The sequence below is a fragment of the Fistularia commersonii genome, chromosome 35 (genome assembly GCF_037954325.1).
Source record: "Fistularia commersonii isolate RoL2024-O1a breed Wild chromosome 35, RoL_Fcom_v1.0, whole genome shotgun sequence".
NCBI lineage: Eukaryota > Metazoa > Chordata > Actinopteri > Syngnathiformes > Fistulariidae > Fistularia > Fistularia commersonii.
This window is the reverse complement of record NC_141318.1, coordinates 8,148,343-8,164,493: the sequence shown is the minus strand read 5'-3', so window position 1 is coordinate 8,164,493 and position 16,151 is coordinate 8,148,343. Positions and strand designations below refer to the sequence as shown.

General features: G+C 40.0%; 1 protein-coding gene across 4 annotated transcripts; it reads left to right on the top strand.

Annotated features, from left to right (window-relative positions):
* Positions 1–2,500: 2,500 nt before the first annotated feature.
* Positions 2,501–16,003, top strand: trim25 (tripartite motif containing 25). Of its 4 annotated transcripts, none has more exons than XM_086142373.1 (10): positions 2,501–2,629; positions 2,768–3,392; positions 4,945–5,040; positions 6,055–6,288; positions 7,907–8,054; positions 8,143–8,166; positions 8,448–8,486; positions 10,605–10,712; positions 10,835–10,894; positions 10,978–16,003. In XM_086142373.1, exons 2-10 carry the CDS (start codon positions 2,796–2,798, stop codon positions 11,508–11,510), a joined length of 1,839 nt encoding a protein of 612 aa, XP_085998499.1. In that variant the 5' UTR covers positions 2,501–2,629; positions 2,768–2,795; the 3' UTR covers positions 11,511–16,003. The 4 variants fall into 4 exon arrangements, with proteins under 4 accessions (XP_085998499.1, XP_085998496.1, XP_085998500.1 ...); XM_086142370.1 differs by having other exon boundaries at positions 8,361–8,486; XM_086142374.1 differs by lacking the exon at positions 8,143–8,166.
* The last annotated feature ends 148 nt before the right edge of the window (positions 16,004–16,151 follow it).

The window sequence follows — 16,151 nt, the reverse complement described above, 5'->3', positions numbered from 1 at the left end:
GTATTTTGGCGATGGCAGACCGGCAGATGAGGCAAATGCACTTTGACAATGACATAGTAAAAAAAAAGCCACCTCTCATTCCATATGGAAATGATACGTTTCAGTCTTTTTACTTGGTCCAGCTTCCCCACTCATTTTTATACCCATAAGTTTAGAAGACATAAATTGGAGGCTAACTCACTAGCTTGCTAGAACGCGCCGTTATGTGCACCTGAGCAGTGACGCATGTATCAGAAAAGGTCTGATTGGACAGACCGACTGTCAGTCAAAGTGACAGCTTTCATAGTGTAGATGATTGGATGACGTCTACCTTTTAATGCCATGCGATTTACTGAGACACTGAATTTTGTGTTTCATCATCTGTCAGCCTTAATCATCAACATTTTAAGAAATAATACTTGAATATTTCACTCTACGTGTAATGACTATACAGTAAATGGTTTTCACTTTTTGAAATGAGTGGCAAAAATTATTGAACTTATTCATATTCTAGTTTTTCATACTGTACATGTATCTCTTACTAAGTTAAGATCATTTATTACTTGCTTTGAGATCATTTTTGTACACCTTATGTGGACGCAAGTATTATGCGCTAATTTTTGCTCATTTTCAGGCTGTAATTCAAAAATGTCAATTTCGAGCTGATGTTTTTCCAGCTTTGTCTTTTTTCACTTAATTACTTTGTCGCAACTTTTGGGGTGAAATGCTGCTGATTTTTTTTCATTATAATAGTTTTCCCAGTCTATTCCTCTTCAAATGTAGTTTTCTGCTGATGTGAGGGTTATTATCAGGTTGTTTATTCCAAAAGTGTGGGTACCCTCTAGATGATTTTCACTCCTTAATTCGATTTAGATAATGTTCATAAAACAGAACTTGAATGAATCAGACATGCTTAATGATATAAATTTGTGACAATAATAAGTCTTAAGATTTTTTTATTTTGTTATATTTTGGCTGTTATTTCACCAGGTAAGTCTCAGTTAGAACATAATCTCTTTTATGAGGGACACTGGCCAAGCGGGTAGCGGCATAGTTAAATTAAGAAAAAAAGCAGATCAAATGAACAACATTAAGACTTGCTCATATAAAACACTTAGCACACAGACAAGTTAGACTGCAATGCTTTCACCGGAGTTGTAAACTCAATCAGTGTAATCAGGACTTAGGGTTGAAGGTCAGACTAATTTATTTCAAGTATTGGATGCCAAAAACCTGAACACTCTCTTGCCCACTTCAGTTAGTACTTTGGGGAAAACCAAATCCAGAGCATCCTTATATCAGAGACAGTGACTCCAATGTTTCCTTGTTAGAAGACAAGACCAAGAGGAAGGAATGATTCCCAGAATGGATTTGTAAATAAACGCATACCAATGACTGAGACGCCGGGCATCTAAAAATGTCCAGTTAACTTTAGAATAGAGAACACAGTGGTGAGTAAGTGATATTTACTTACTCACTTTGTTACTTAAATCTACTTCATTTCCAACTTGAATTGCTGACTTGTTCTCTTGATACAGTAACACAGCAACAATTTTGTAAGAATTGTAATAATATATTATTATTATTAATAATAATAATAATAATACTATTATTATATATAATAGTATTATTATACTATATATAACAATATAATTATATAGTACATTATACATAATAATATTATATGTAATAATATCAATATTAATAATAATGATAATAATGATGATAATGATGATAATGATAATAAGTATTATTATCATTATTATTATTATTATTATATTGTACATAATAATTAATTAATATAATAATAATGACATTATAATGACAATATTATTGTTGTTGATAATATTATTAGTATTATTAATAATAATACTGATAATATATTATCATATTATATAGTAATATTCCATATTATAATAACAACAATAATAACAATGATAAAGATTGCAACAACAATAATAATTACAATTTTATTGTATATAATGGGATGAGATGAGATGAAATGAGATGAGATGAGATGAGATGAGAACAAATTTATTAATCCCGAAGGAAATTGTTGTGCCAGAGTTTCAAGTAAAAAACATAACAGTAATGGATAATAGTAAAAAGGAGGAAGAATAAGAAATACAATGAAATATGAATTTTCTTAACTGTTAGCAGTAACTACAAAGATTGAAGATTCCCTGCGGCTGAGGGATGCTGTACATAATATCATTATATAATAATAATATAATATGAATAATAATAATGATAATCACACATCCACAACATTGACCGAGGTTTTGCATGTTCTGTCTGGGTTAGTGAACTGACGATTATAAGTACACATTGTGTGATTGTTTCATAGTAGAGAATGACTTGCACGTCCCGCTGACATCTCCGTACGGAAATAAGTAAATCCGACGTGAGTCGGAAGCCGGCTGCGTCCCGTTTCTTTTTCATGGCATCTGCACGCCGAACGAGTCGTCTCTTCTCCAGAGAACAGCTCAGGTTTGAAGCTAGTTGGAATGCGGCCGCGCTCGTCCTCCTTCCCCAACCAGATGCGTTCAACCACCGGACCTGAGACGCTGCGGCTGCTCGGGGTGAAAGCGCATCATCTACTCGGCCATTGGTTATTGGAATAAATAAGATCACTCTTTCTCTAATCCGGGTAAATATGAGAAGTGTTTGTTGCACGTTGAATTGATTCGAAACGGGGCGAAAAGCCGAAACCTTTCCGCGACGGACTTTTCCTTTCGTTTCCTCGTCAGCTCTCCTTAAGTTTCGTTTCTGCCTCTCTCACTCGCAGCGTCAGTGTGTCGAACATCGCGTTGAACATGGCCGAAGTGGATGAAGGTCTTCATTCCATTCTGAGCTTGGAAGAAGAATTGACCTGCAGTATATGTTTGAGTCCCTTCGATTGTCCGGTCACCACTCCGTGCGGACACAACTTCTGCCAGGACTGCCTCCTCACCACCTGGAAGGAGACGTTCAGCTGTCCGCAATGTCGCACTCAGTTCTCCGTCAGGCCGGAGCTGAAGAAGAACACGGTCCTCAGCAACGTGGTGGACACCTTCAAGGCGCGATCCATCCAAGGCGACATGCGCCCGGGTGAGGGGGAGACGCAAAAAACACCGCCGCCCCCTATACTTTGCGATACATGCATGGCAGAAACGGCGTCCCAGACTTGCCTGACCTGCATGGCGTCTTTCTGCGAGCAACACCTGCGGCCGCACCGGGAGAACCCCATCTTCCGCGTCCACCAGCTGAGCGAGCCGGTCGGCGACTTGCTGGAACGCATTTGCCAGGAGCACAACAAGTTGATGGAGATATTCTGCATCGACCACAGTCGGATAATCTGCAGCTTTTGCCTCCAGCAGGTTCATAAGGGCTGCGGGTTCACGTCCCTGGATGAGCAGAGGGACACTATGAAGGTATGTCCGGGACGGCATTCTTGGGCCTCGTTCACAGCCAGGAAAGTGCCTCAATTTCGGAGCGGAGGAGGTCGATAACGCAGTCCGGGAGCATTTATTTAAGTCTGTGTCAAAGTTCTCATCAGAATGAATGCACAAAGCTGCTTAGACAGATTTATGTCTCGTCCATCCATCCATCCATCCATGGAAGGATGCACCCTGGACCGGTTGACAGTCAATCGCAGGGCCAGATATGTTTCTTTGTCTGTAAATGTAGGCACAACATAATTGTAGTTCATTTACATTCCATATTTATGGTCTTCTTCTCCTTTTGGCTTTTCCCTTCAGGGGTCGCCACAGCGATCAATCTTCTCCATCTAACCCTATTCTCTGTATCCTCCTCTCTCACACCAAGTAACTTCATATCCTCTCTCACTACTTCATTTTACATTACATTACATTACATTTGGCAGATGCTTTTATCCACAGCGACTTACAATAGAGGACATAAGGACTGCAAATAACACTTGCAAATACAAGATACACAGGAAATATACAGAACAGTAAGCTTGGGTTAGTGAGTTTTTTTTTGTTTTTTTTTGACAAAGACGTACACAAACGTACAAACACACACACACACACACACACACACACACACAGACACTGCATAGCCTAACTTGGTGCCTAACCTGATCTGGGGCAGCTCAAGCATCAGCGCAGTAAATAGTCCTGAAAGAGAACAGTTTTTACCTGTTTCTTGAAGGTTGAGAGAGATGATGCTTGTCTTGTTGCTTCTGGAAGTTTGTTCCATCACTGAGGTAGTAGAACTGAGAACAGTTTTGCCTGAGATCGCTTAGAGCGAGCAAAAGGTACTGCTAGTAGTTATTCATTTTGGTCTTCCTCTAGACCTCCTGCCTGGCAGCTCCAATTCCAGCATCCGTCTACCAATATATTCACTATCCCTCCTCTGTACATGACTGAACCATCTCAGTCTGGCTTCTCTGACCTTCTCTCCAAAACATCTAACATGTACTGTTCCTCTGATAGACTTATTCCTGATCCTATCCATCCTGGTCTCTCCCAAAGAGAACCTCAACATCTTCATCTGTGTGACCTCTAGCTCTGCCTCCTATCTTTTTGTCATTGTAACAGTTTCTAGTCCACACTGCATAGCTAGTCTCACTACTGTCTTGTACACCTTTTGTTTCATTCTGGCCAATAGTCTTCTATGGCAAAGTACCCCTGACACTTTTCTCCAGCCATTCCTACCTGCTTGAACCCGTCTCTTCACCTCACGTTCCATGTTTATAGTAAACTTTAAAATTAATTTGTTCTGCAGTTTATGGGTCCCCCATATCTTTCTAATACTGTTTACATGTCTTAGTACTGTTTGCATTTCTCTGCACTATTTACATCTAGTTACAACACTATGTTCATTATTTATCTCTACCTTTCCTTTGTGGATAACAAATACATTGTACATTGAATTTCATTGTACAGGGAAACACGTTTCCAGACTGTGCACATGACCTTGACAATTCTCTGAGCTGAATTTTTCATTTTTTGCTTGCAGTCTGACTTCGGTAAGAAATTGGATCTGGTGGACGAAAAGATCAAGAAGAATGAGGCCACCATCTTGCAAATTAAAGAAATCCAGTCCAATCTAAAGGTAACTAACTCTTTTAAAGCACCATTCGGAAGGGAGCAGCCGCTTTGGACGCTTACTTCCCTCCTTAGTGTTTGTCCTAAGTCAGTGGTGTTTACTCAGTGGCAATTAACCCTAGAACATGAACGTTAAAATAAGTAACACCATCACTAACATTGGTTATATTTTACCCAATACAATATCCTGGATAAAATACAGTGGGAGGAGGGAAACAAACATACAATTAATAACATCAGTGAGCAGCCTGAAGCTACCAAAGGACTCATAAAACTCAATGGCAACACAATGAAAATCACATGACAAGAATTGTGTAGGTGAAAATCACCCGACGTTAGTGTTCTAGGATTTAAGGATAGTTTGTCAAATTTTGTGACGTTTGTATTTGAAATTTAGCCCATATCTATCTTGTAAATGAACCCATACGCTATTCCCTGCACATTTTGTCTGAATGGAAATAAGAATAAGAACAATTATATTTATGCCGAAGGAAATTGTTGTGCCAGAGTTACAAGAAAAATATAACAATAATAAGTAATAGTAGAAAATTGTATAAACAGTTAAAAAATAAGAATAAGAAATACAAATAGACTATAAGGTGTCTTAAGTAACAAGTGAAAAACTATAAAGTGTCTTAAGGTCTTAAGCTCCAAGTGGAAGATAAGGAGTGCACAAGAGTATGAAAAAATACTGTGCATGTAGCTGTTTGTTTTTATATTTAATATATTTAATATTGCTCAGTTATGAACATATATACAGATAAATTATTACAATTTACAGTAAGTGGGTGAGATTTTTTTTTCCTTTTTTAAATAATGTTTAAGATTTTAAGATTGATAGTTGGAAAGTGTCTCCACAATCTCACCCACTTCCATTTTGTATGTAGTTTTTAGGAAGTTCTAATTTCAAGCTTCGTAGCACCACTTTTATGTGCAGGATCATACAAAGTATTTTTAATATGTTTTCCAGGAGTTGTTGTTTTTCCTCCTCATTGACGGATCATCTAATTTCATCTCCTAGGACACAGCGACCAAAAAAAAGAAGACTTTAACAAATGAGTATCAGCTGATTCGGGACATGCTGGCCCAGGAAGAGCAGGCTGCAATGCATTTGGTGGACCGGGAGTTGCAGGGCGCAGAGACCAAGCTCGGAACTCTGACGACCAAGTTCTCTGCAAATATTCATCATTTGGAAAAAGCTAGAGGGGATATCAACCATCTGCTGAAACAGTCCCAAACTGTGGCTTTTTTACAGGTGAGACAAACGCGTTGTGTTTTTTGAAGTGAAGGTCGACCGCTTTTAGTTCAACCGGTCCTCTTTATCCGGACTTTTCTTTTAGTTTTTATTTCTATAACAATGTTTTTTTCCAGGAAGAAATGAACAAACCTGTGGGTATGTGGCTTGTACATAACACATAGGCATTTTTACCTTTTTTTTTTTGTCTGAATGGCAGATTTCCAAGAACATGTCGGATTTTGAAACTTGTATCAAGGGCTTTGGAGGTGTTATACTGCAATTAAACAACAAATGCAAATGCTTCTGTCCCAGTAGATGAAAAGAGTGATGAACCTGTTGGCTTTGTGTGTTTGAGGTTTTTATTTTGTCTGTGTGAAACATACCTCAAATCCGGTGTTTAAAGGAGTGTTCTGAAGCCACTGTCATCGAGGTGGAACCATATACCGTCTTAGCACGAAATGTTGTTCCACCTATTTTCCTTCCCCTTCGTGTGCAGATTAAATAGGGCTATTTGGTAATGACTGTATCCAACAACTCTTATCACAAACTGTTCATCGGACTGTATAACTGCTGTTTGGTCACCTGACTGAGTCCCATCCCTGCTTACTGGACATTACCTGCAACCGTCACTTTGTTCCTGTTCTTTGTTCCTGCTTCTGTCCCATTTAATGTCTTTATCTATTGTTTATTTATTGTCTCCTCTGCACTGTGCTGTTGTGGCACTCAAATGTTCCTAATGGGGATCAAGAAAATATTATCATATTTTAAATATTTAAGGTCAAGGTAATGGAGAAAGTTGGCCGGTCATCTCTGTCTCGTGTAATAAGGAGCGCTGCAACATTTTGTTCCTTATTGGACTTATTAAATCCAAAGAAATACACGTGTATACACACTTTTTTCAGATGCAATTCAAGCTTCTGTCAATCATCCTCAATATTGTATCCGGGTCCCACTATTACCTCGCTGCAGCTACTGATATGGACACAAGATGACTTATAAATCTTTTCCACCAGTGGTTACATGCATCATTGTTTTGACATATTTGTTGGGCGAACGTTATAATTAGCTTTTATACAGGAGACCTGCTTTATTAATGTTTAGGCCTTCGATACCAACTGGCCACATTTGTAACAAAGCAGAAAAGTCTTGTCATTTAATACCTCACTGTTCTATTAAAACCAGTTTGGTAACTAAGTGAAGATCGTACACAACACTAAAATTAAGGTTTGTAGAAAAAAACATCATCCACCAGATCAAAACTGTCAAGGGTAAAAGCTCCCAGCTGGAGTCTGTGCAGTTTTTGCCGTCAAATAGCTCATGAATAGGATATGTCTTCATATTTGGCAAATTGTTTGATTTGTGAAATCAACCCTTTACACAGCTGATTTAAGTTTCCTTCCCTAAAGTTACATGTGGTTTTTAATTAAGAATTTTCACATGGTATGGACACTTGCATTTTGGTTTGGACATGCACAGAGAGGGATTGTGAACATTTAGGTAGAAGGATGCCATAAAAGAAAAGCAAGAGCTTGCATTTTTAGTTTGTATTTTGATTTTTTTTTTTTTTTTCTTATTACAAATCTTTAACCTATTTTTGGCAGTCATTGAAAAATTGATGTGATCCTTTTCCCCCTAGACATCATTTACTCTGCCTCAAGCTGCAAGCTTCGAGCCTTACGCCCCTCGAATAAACCTGGATTCAAATAAGGGGCTGGCATTTGCCGCCAGCCTGAAGGAATATATAAGGGAAAGACTCAAGACTCCTCCGCAAGTAACAAAACCAAGTGAGTATGGTTTTCAGAATAAGCAAGTTTTAGAATTGATATACTTTATCAAAAGAACCACAAAGGCAAGCATTCACTTGTGTTTCAGATATCAACATTTTACCTAACTTTGGTGAGTTGGTTTTATGTTTTGAAATGGAGACAGGTGAAATCAGGATGTTTATGATTGCTCCCAATCTGAAGTCAAAATCATGTGTGTTGATCTAACTCCAGTCCTCCTTGGCCAAGTTGTTGGGTATTGCTGAATACTTTCAAACTCCCTTGGATCAAATATGATTGTATTTACTGTCTGTGGTGTGTTATCAGGCAAAGGGGGAGCTTTTTCAGGTCTTGGATGTGTGCCTTTGACATTTGGAAATTTTGGACAACCTCTAACCCATCCAGTTTTCCCAGGCAAGGTGCTGGCTGACCCTATCCCACTCAGTATGCCAAGTAAGGAAACATCAATTCTTCTATCTAATCACAATGTCCTGCAAATCCAAGCTATACTCTCATAAAAAGTAGAGTCCACACTATAAGTTTTTGGAGGTTACTGTTATGAACGCTGTTGTGTTCTTGCCACTGCTCCAAGAGCATCAGCCTGGAACGGGAACATCAACCATTTTTCAGTAGATAGAAACCACCCTCCTTTCTCAGGGACAGAATCCGTGTACTGGAAGACTGAGGTGAAGTAAGAAAAAAAAATTTAAAATCTCTTTTCTTTTTTATATTATCAATTGTAAACACTCTTGACATCAGTCTAATTTCCAACAATATTTTAATTTTCGTCAATAGTTTATGTATACCATAACTCAAGCGGAATTGTCCATTTTTGGTAAAAAATAGTTGTGAACAAAATAACAACATTTTGAGCGCTTTCCATCAAAGTTCTGTACAAATGAGAAGCGATAAGAGAAGAACACAAATAAATGCATGGATTTATTTATTCTGCCTATCGTGTAGTTGAGGGGCATGGTGGGGCTAGAGCTGAAATAAAGATTACTCTCACCTGCTGCTATAATTGCTTTCTCCCATGCAGACTGTGGATTGAGGAGTTTAAATATGCAATAAGTGCAAGTTTTGTGTCCAAATAGAAACTATGTAAGGCGCCACAGCTGTCCTCTCACACTTGCAAGTTAGCGTGCCTTTCACTTAAGTCAGGGGTCTTTGAACATTTTTTCAGGCCAAGGATCCCCAAATTGCTAGAGAGATGGAGCAGGGACCCCCAACTATATGTATTATATAAAAAAAAAAATGAATACATAACTAGACCTCGTTATATGCATAAATGCACCTTGCTATTTTGCATTCAATACTTGGCGATTCAAGCACAGCTTCATATATTCATGTTTTTTATTTCAAACATGTTCTCTGCGCAGTGAAAAGGGCGGCTGTGCAACTGCCATTTTTAAACATGCATGTCAACTGATACCGATGCCAATATTAACATTGCCAGTTGCACGATCATCAAAGATACGAGCTATTCCAATTGACATTTTTCTTTTAAACGTGGATCTGGAAACACAGTACATCTACACAGTAGATTTTGTCATTTGTCAGTCAAATAATGGACAGACATGTTTTTTATTTTTGTAAAGGCTAGTCTGGTGCTGTGCTGGAAGCGGAGCCCAGCTTGACTTTTAATGAAAGATAAAATCTTTGTGCACCATTTATCTAACGTCTAATCAACCTGTTATCACTACTCTTCTTGCTATTACTATGTTTGTAGGGATATAACTAAGGACAGTAGAACCTCGGCTTACAATATCAGGAAAACAAATTGGCTTTTGAACAGAGTTTTCAATCAATTTTTGAATTGAGCTGCGAGCAAGCCTCGTTGCATCGCCACAAAAAACAAACTTGTATCGTAGCGGTCGTGCATGTTGTTTTGCGTTATTTACATCGTTCATCGTTGTGTCCTCCTGTTCTCGTGCTTTTTTTCCACTAGGTTAGCCCTCATTGTGGCTCCCAAAAAGTTATGAATGCTCAGTGTAAAGAAAAAGAATTATAGTCCATCTTAAGAAGGAAATGATCGCTAGACGTGAGAGTGGTGTTCATGTTACAGATCTTGCCAAGCACTACGACATGGCTATGTCAACCATTTGTCCTGAAGAACAAAGATGCGCCGCGGACAGTTGATGTGGCTAAAGGCGTGACTACGTTCGCGAACAAAAGTCTCAAGTCTCAGAAGAATTCGAAACGTGATAGTAAATTTGGATGAGTAAAAGACATCTTGCTGGAGATAGCGTTAGCAAGGGTCTCATGGGGGAAGGCTTTACTTTTGCCGATTTACAGGAGGAAGCGCAGAGTACAGGCGCTGGCAAGGAGAGAAAGAATGCCAGAAACAGAGTCATAATTACGGTTAGTCTGTTTATTTGGGTTTGGAGGATGGATAGATTGGATTTACGTTGATTTCAATGGGAGAATTTGATTCGGTTTGCAAACGGAGTCCAAGAACAAATTCAGATTTTTAAGCCAAGGTTCTACTGTAGATATGAATTTCACAATTAATTATGCCAAAAAATGTGTGTAACATTTTATTGCTGTCACAAATTAAATGTTTTTCTTCAGAGCCAGTCAAAAAGCCCACCCAGGCACGAGATAAGAGTAGGGGACGTAAGAATATGCACCGTTCAATGGAAAACCTGCTGGAATTATCTGAAGTAAAAGTGATACAAGGTAGATGCTGCCTGCAGAAATGTATTGTGAAAATCCAAAGGATTATAAATGTCTCCCTTTCAGACAGCAAATCTAGAGATCTACATGTTCAATGAAGTCATTTCTCTTGTCCTCTGTTTTAGAAAAGTCCGACCTTACTCCGAGCATTGTAATTGGTGAAAAAAGATCGGAACTCCTCAAATGTAAGTGCAAGACAGTTAGCGATATCCTAATTTGTGTGTAGAAGCAGCTTATCGTGCAAATCCGTTCCTTTTTGTTTAACTAGATAGTGCAGCACTCACTTTGGATCGGAAGACGGCCCACAGACGCATCACATTGAGCGAAAAATTCACAAAAGCCTCCGTGTCAGATGAACAGGCAAACTACGACGACTGTGCTGCACGCTTTTCCACCTGTTCCCAAGTGCTAACTTTGCAGGGTTTTTCCAGCGGGCGACACTACTGGGAAGTCAAAATGAGCAGCAGCAACTTCATTGCCATAGGTTTTGCCTACGACAGCATTGACCGCAAAGGTTCTGCCAGTCGCTTGGGCCGCAATAGTCAGTCTTGGTGTGTGGAGTGGTTTAATGGAAAGCTGTCTGCCTGGCATGGCAATAATGAGACCCAGCTCACCAATCTTAATACGAAGCGTGTGGGTGTGTTGTTGGATTATGAGGCGGGCAGTGCCACATTCTTCAACGTGGCGGACCGAGCATATCCCATCCACACATTTGTGTTTTCCTTTTCACAACCAGTGTATCCAGCTTTCTGGATTTTCTCAAGTGACTCCTCCATCTCATTGTGCAAGCTGAACGCTTGAAGGCTATAAGCTACATCAGCACCGATGTTCCTGCTTAGCCGTGCGTTTGCGCAATCGCGCGCTGCTCCAATGTTCTCCGCGCACAGCAATACTGAACTATGAATAAATGTAATACATTTATTTTATTTATAGTTCATCTTGGATTTTATTTCATGCGCAGCATAGACTTGCTGGAGCACTGCGTGATTCCGCAAACGCGCGGCTTGGAGGGAACAGTGATCAACATTAACTTGTACATAGTCTGCATCCAAAGTTTTTCTGATCATATTTAATGACCTAGCTTGAAATCAAATAGTTTTTCCAAATCATCAGCCCCCCCCCCCCAACCAACACATTAGCGGTTCCCATATTTGAAGCGGGTATCAAAAAATTTGTTCGGTTGGATGAATCTTCATCTCAACAGAACAATCTCAAGATCAGTTTGTTAATGAATATCTCCTGTATGGAGTCCTGACACCTCTACGCATGGACCGATGTGAAATATCCTTACTGACTTCTAATTTGTAAAGATGTCTCCTCCCACTCTTATACAAAGTGACTGTGTCAGTCAGACTAAAAGCGCTGGCGCTTACGCCAGTTGTTAGTCAGACCTCTTTCCGGTGAGAGTTGGACTCCGCCAGGGCTGCCCTTTGTCACAGATTCTGATTATAACTTTCATGGACAGAATTTCTAGGCGCAGCCTGGGCGTCGAGGGGATCCGGTTCGGTGGCCGCAGGATCGAGTCTCTGCTTTTTGCAGATGATGTGGTTCTGTTTGCTTCATCAAGCCATGATCGCCAGAGCTCACTGGAGCGGTTCGCAGCCGAGAAGCGGCCGGGATGAGGATCAATACCACTAAATCCGAGATTTGGTGCTCAACTGGAAAAGGGTGGAATGCCTACTCCCGGTCGGGGAAGAGGTCCCGCCCCGATTGGTGTTCAAGTATGTCTGGGTCTTGTTCACGAGTGAGGGAAGGATGGAGCGGGAGATCAACAGGCAGGTCGGTGCGGCGTCTGCAGCGATGCCGACTCTGTCGTGGTGAAGAGGGAGCTAAGACAAAAGGCGAAGCTCTAAATTTACCGATCGATCTACGTTCCTACCCTCACCTACGGTCACCAGGTTCGGGTAGTGACCGAAAGAACGGGATTGTGGATGCAAGCAGCTGAAATGAGTCCTCTCCGTTGGGTAGCAGGACTCTCCCTTAGAGATAGGGTGAGAATTTCGGTCCCCCCAGAAGTGGCGGACCATGTGGTGGGGGAGAAGGAGGTCTACACCAGCTGCTGCCCCCTCGACCCGATTCTAGATAAGCGGCGGATGGATGGCTGACGTTTAAGTCCAGTAAACCTGACCATGTTATACTGGACCCAGTTTTCCAGGTTGTCATTGCAGGACCTCTCTTTGCAAGTTCAGTAAAGAAGTACATTTACAGTTACAAACAGAGGTTTTTGACCAGAATATGATCCTAAAATAAAAATCTTGTGCCCCTTTTGAACTTGTGAAATTGGCTTGGACATCACGTAAATCTGTGCAACCAAAGGTTGCACTCAAGCCTAATCTTTAACCACCTGTAGCCAGGTAATTATTTTAGTTTATTATTCTATTTTTTGGAAAGAAAATATGGCATTTGAGTGTAAATTATAAATTGCTTTTCCTTCTTTACGCATGCATGTGCCGTTAAAGGTAGAAGGAGCAGAAACTGGCTTCGTTTGTACGTTGCATACCAGCACGTACAAGAGTTCTTTAGACTCTGTGTGTAAAGTGTCTGGTAAGGAGTGACTCAATATGCTGTCAGATACTCGTCATCATGTTTTGACATTACAATACAAAATGTGGGGCTGTTTGGGCGGGCACTTAGATTATCTATGTCGTAAGAATAATAGAGCAATAGATTGTAAAAAGAGGAAGAATGCTGAGAGTTGCAGGGTGTTGAGTCGAAATCCTCAAAACTGCAAGCATGACTTTTTACAGCATAGACTCGTGCTTGGGATTGTGGTGAGCGATCAGCTGGTCGCTCTCTGAAAAAACCCAGTTGAGTTAATGTAGTGGACGACGATTATCCGTACGTCCTGCAAGGTCACCTCCTGTGTGGTTCTGCTGGTTTTAATGATTTTAAGACTGGTGTGAGACATGCAACACAAGTTCTGATTTCTAACCTTGAAAATACGGCTTGTTAATAATGAAATACCACATAGACTGCGTGTTTTGTAAGAGCTGTTTTACAGGAGTTAATATTTTGATTCTGGCTTGTGTTGATTGTCAGTTGTGCTTATTTGCACAGTGATTATATGGGTGCGGTGCTCCAGGCTAAAGCATAGTTTGTTTTTCAACTCAACATCTTATCTCAAATCAACTCGAGTGACGTCTTGATCAGCTGGCAAAGGCTCAGGCGCAATGACTTATGAGGTAATTGATTGGTGATCCATATCTATCAATCGCTGAGTCATACTTGACAATCAACTCTGTACTTGGAGGTGACTATTTATTCCAAGTAGTTGAAGGGCATTTTTCTCATCCATCTGAGCAGAACCTGGGGAAAACTTTTTTTCTCATTGTTAAACCACATTTAGCTTTGAAAACATAACTTCTTTAAGGCCGTGTCTTAAATGAGTTACTTTTTGATTTCCACTGTTAAATTTGATATTCCTTGTCCAGCACAACTCTGTTCTTACAAATAATGCTTTAATACCAACAAAGGATGATTTCTCAGTCACTACTGTGTTCAAGGGAACCCTTATGTGTGGAATGACACCGGTATGAACAGCAAACAACAAAATGATCTGATAGTCAGTTATAACACAACTTGCTGAACTCACATAACATGAATGTGTTTTATGTTAGGAATGTGTTCGTTTGACTAACAAGGGAATTGATGAGCACTAATATATCAGGCAAAGTCAGGAATGTGGGGGATACTTTCCCACTTGAAAACTGTGAAAAGTACTTGCAGTAATGCACAACACCCCGCACATTGCATATGCTCCTTTTCAATGAACTTACCATTACTTAAAAACAGTGAGGTTGGTGCAACTTATGGTGTATTTTCTGAGTATACACTGCTCAGATGATTCCAGCAGCTGCTAGTTGTATGACTGCGCTTGGCTGTGGACTTCAAGTGAAAGTCAGCCCAGTCCGGTCATACAAGTTTCATATTCACACCCTGGTGTGACATCGCTAAACACAGAGGTATTTTAGATTTCTTCCGCCACGCCAGTTTAACCAAGGTGTCCTGTGTCATGCCAGATTATTACAACCTTGCTGAGATCGCACGGATAACAATCGCATGGCACCTGCCTTCAACATTAACGCACCGGTCGCAGTGTATAGGGACTCTGTGCTTGTTGGCTTGCTATCACCTTTTAAAGCATAAACGTGTTTTTAATGTAATTGGATCATTTGAAACTGAGCTGAGAGACTTTGGCCATTGGAGCTGTAATCCTTTTTTTTTTTAAAGTGGAAGTTTTCCCTGAGTAGTGCGTTTTCTTTTTTTCTGCCTGTTAAAGATAAGCCAAACTATCTGTTGTTGTTGTTGCTGTTTATCTACAATGGGAGAAAAAAATGACAAGGTGGAGGAAAATGTGACTTTTAAAATACTCCAGAGTATTATCTTCCTCTCTCTGGCTGTATTGCAGTTGAACCAAGGTATCAAGGCAGCGGTATCTTTTAATCAAAGCATAGCTCTGACGATCTCGTTGCAACTGAGGTGTTTACTTAGGTGCTTCATTTACTGAGCCCTGTATCGTTGACAACATTTTAGACATCGGTTTCAGGGTGTTGACAGGGCTTGTCTAGGTTGGGACAGGTTTATCGGGAATGTTATTGGATCTCGGTATGTCCCAGGTGCCCAACCCATTGGCACAGCTGTCACAGTAAAGGAACAATATCTCCCCTCTCCAAATAAACTCCCTTGTACAGCATGTGTGTTGATGCATTAACATACAAGCCAGAATTTCAGCTAGTTTGATTTGTTCTGTTGCTTTCAGATCATTCTGAGTTCAAGTTCACTCAAGAAGTGTATTAATGATTTACATGTGATTTTGTGGGGTAAACGAATCTTACATAAGTTTTGGCTGTCTTGTTTGAATTGATAAAGCACCAAACCATGTTGTAAAACCAAAACATGATCTCAGAATTGAGAGAACATGCAAACACAGCAAAGCTTGAAAGTAAATAATTGTCATCATACACTTCCTCACTCTGGATAATGTTTTTTGATGTGCACATAATTACTTGTGACTTCAATTGTATTACTATAAAAGTAGTATGGTAGTTTGGGTTTATAGTTCTGTTTTTTTTTTTTTTTTCAATCCATGATTAACAAAGTTTAAAGTTCATGTTAAAGTTAAACCCAAAGAAAAACATATTCTCTTATAACTTGCTAACTGTGCAGGATCTCATTGAATGCTGTATAGCTTTACTGTTGAAGCTAATGCTCTTTCTGTTGTTGTGTTCTTCTCACTTTGACTCTGAATGTCTTAAAGGTTGTGATTTAGTGTGTCAAATAAAATTGGTAAGAAATACACACCAGAGTTGCATCATGACTAGATTATCTGGGCGAAGCGGTGTGGTTAAGTCCTTGGAACTGAGGATACCTGGTTCGATTCCCATGCTCCTCCCAGCCAGCCGAAGTGCAAGACACTGAGCCTGGCGCTGCTCAGTAGCTGCC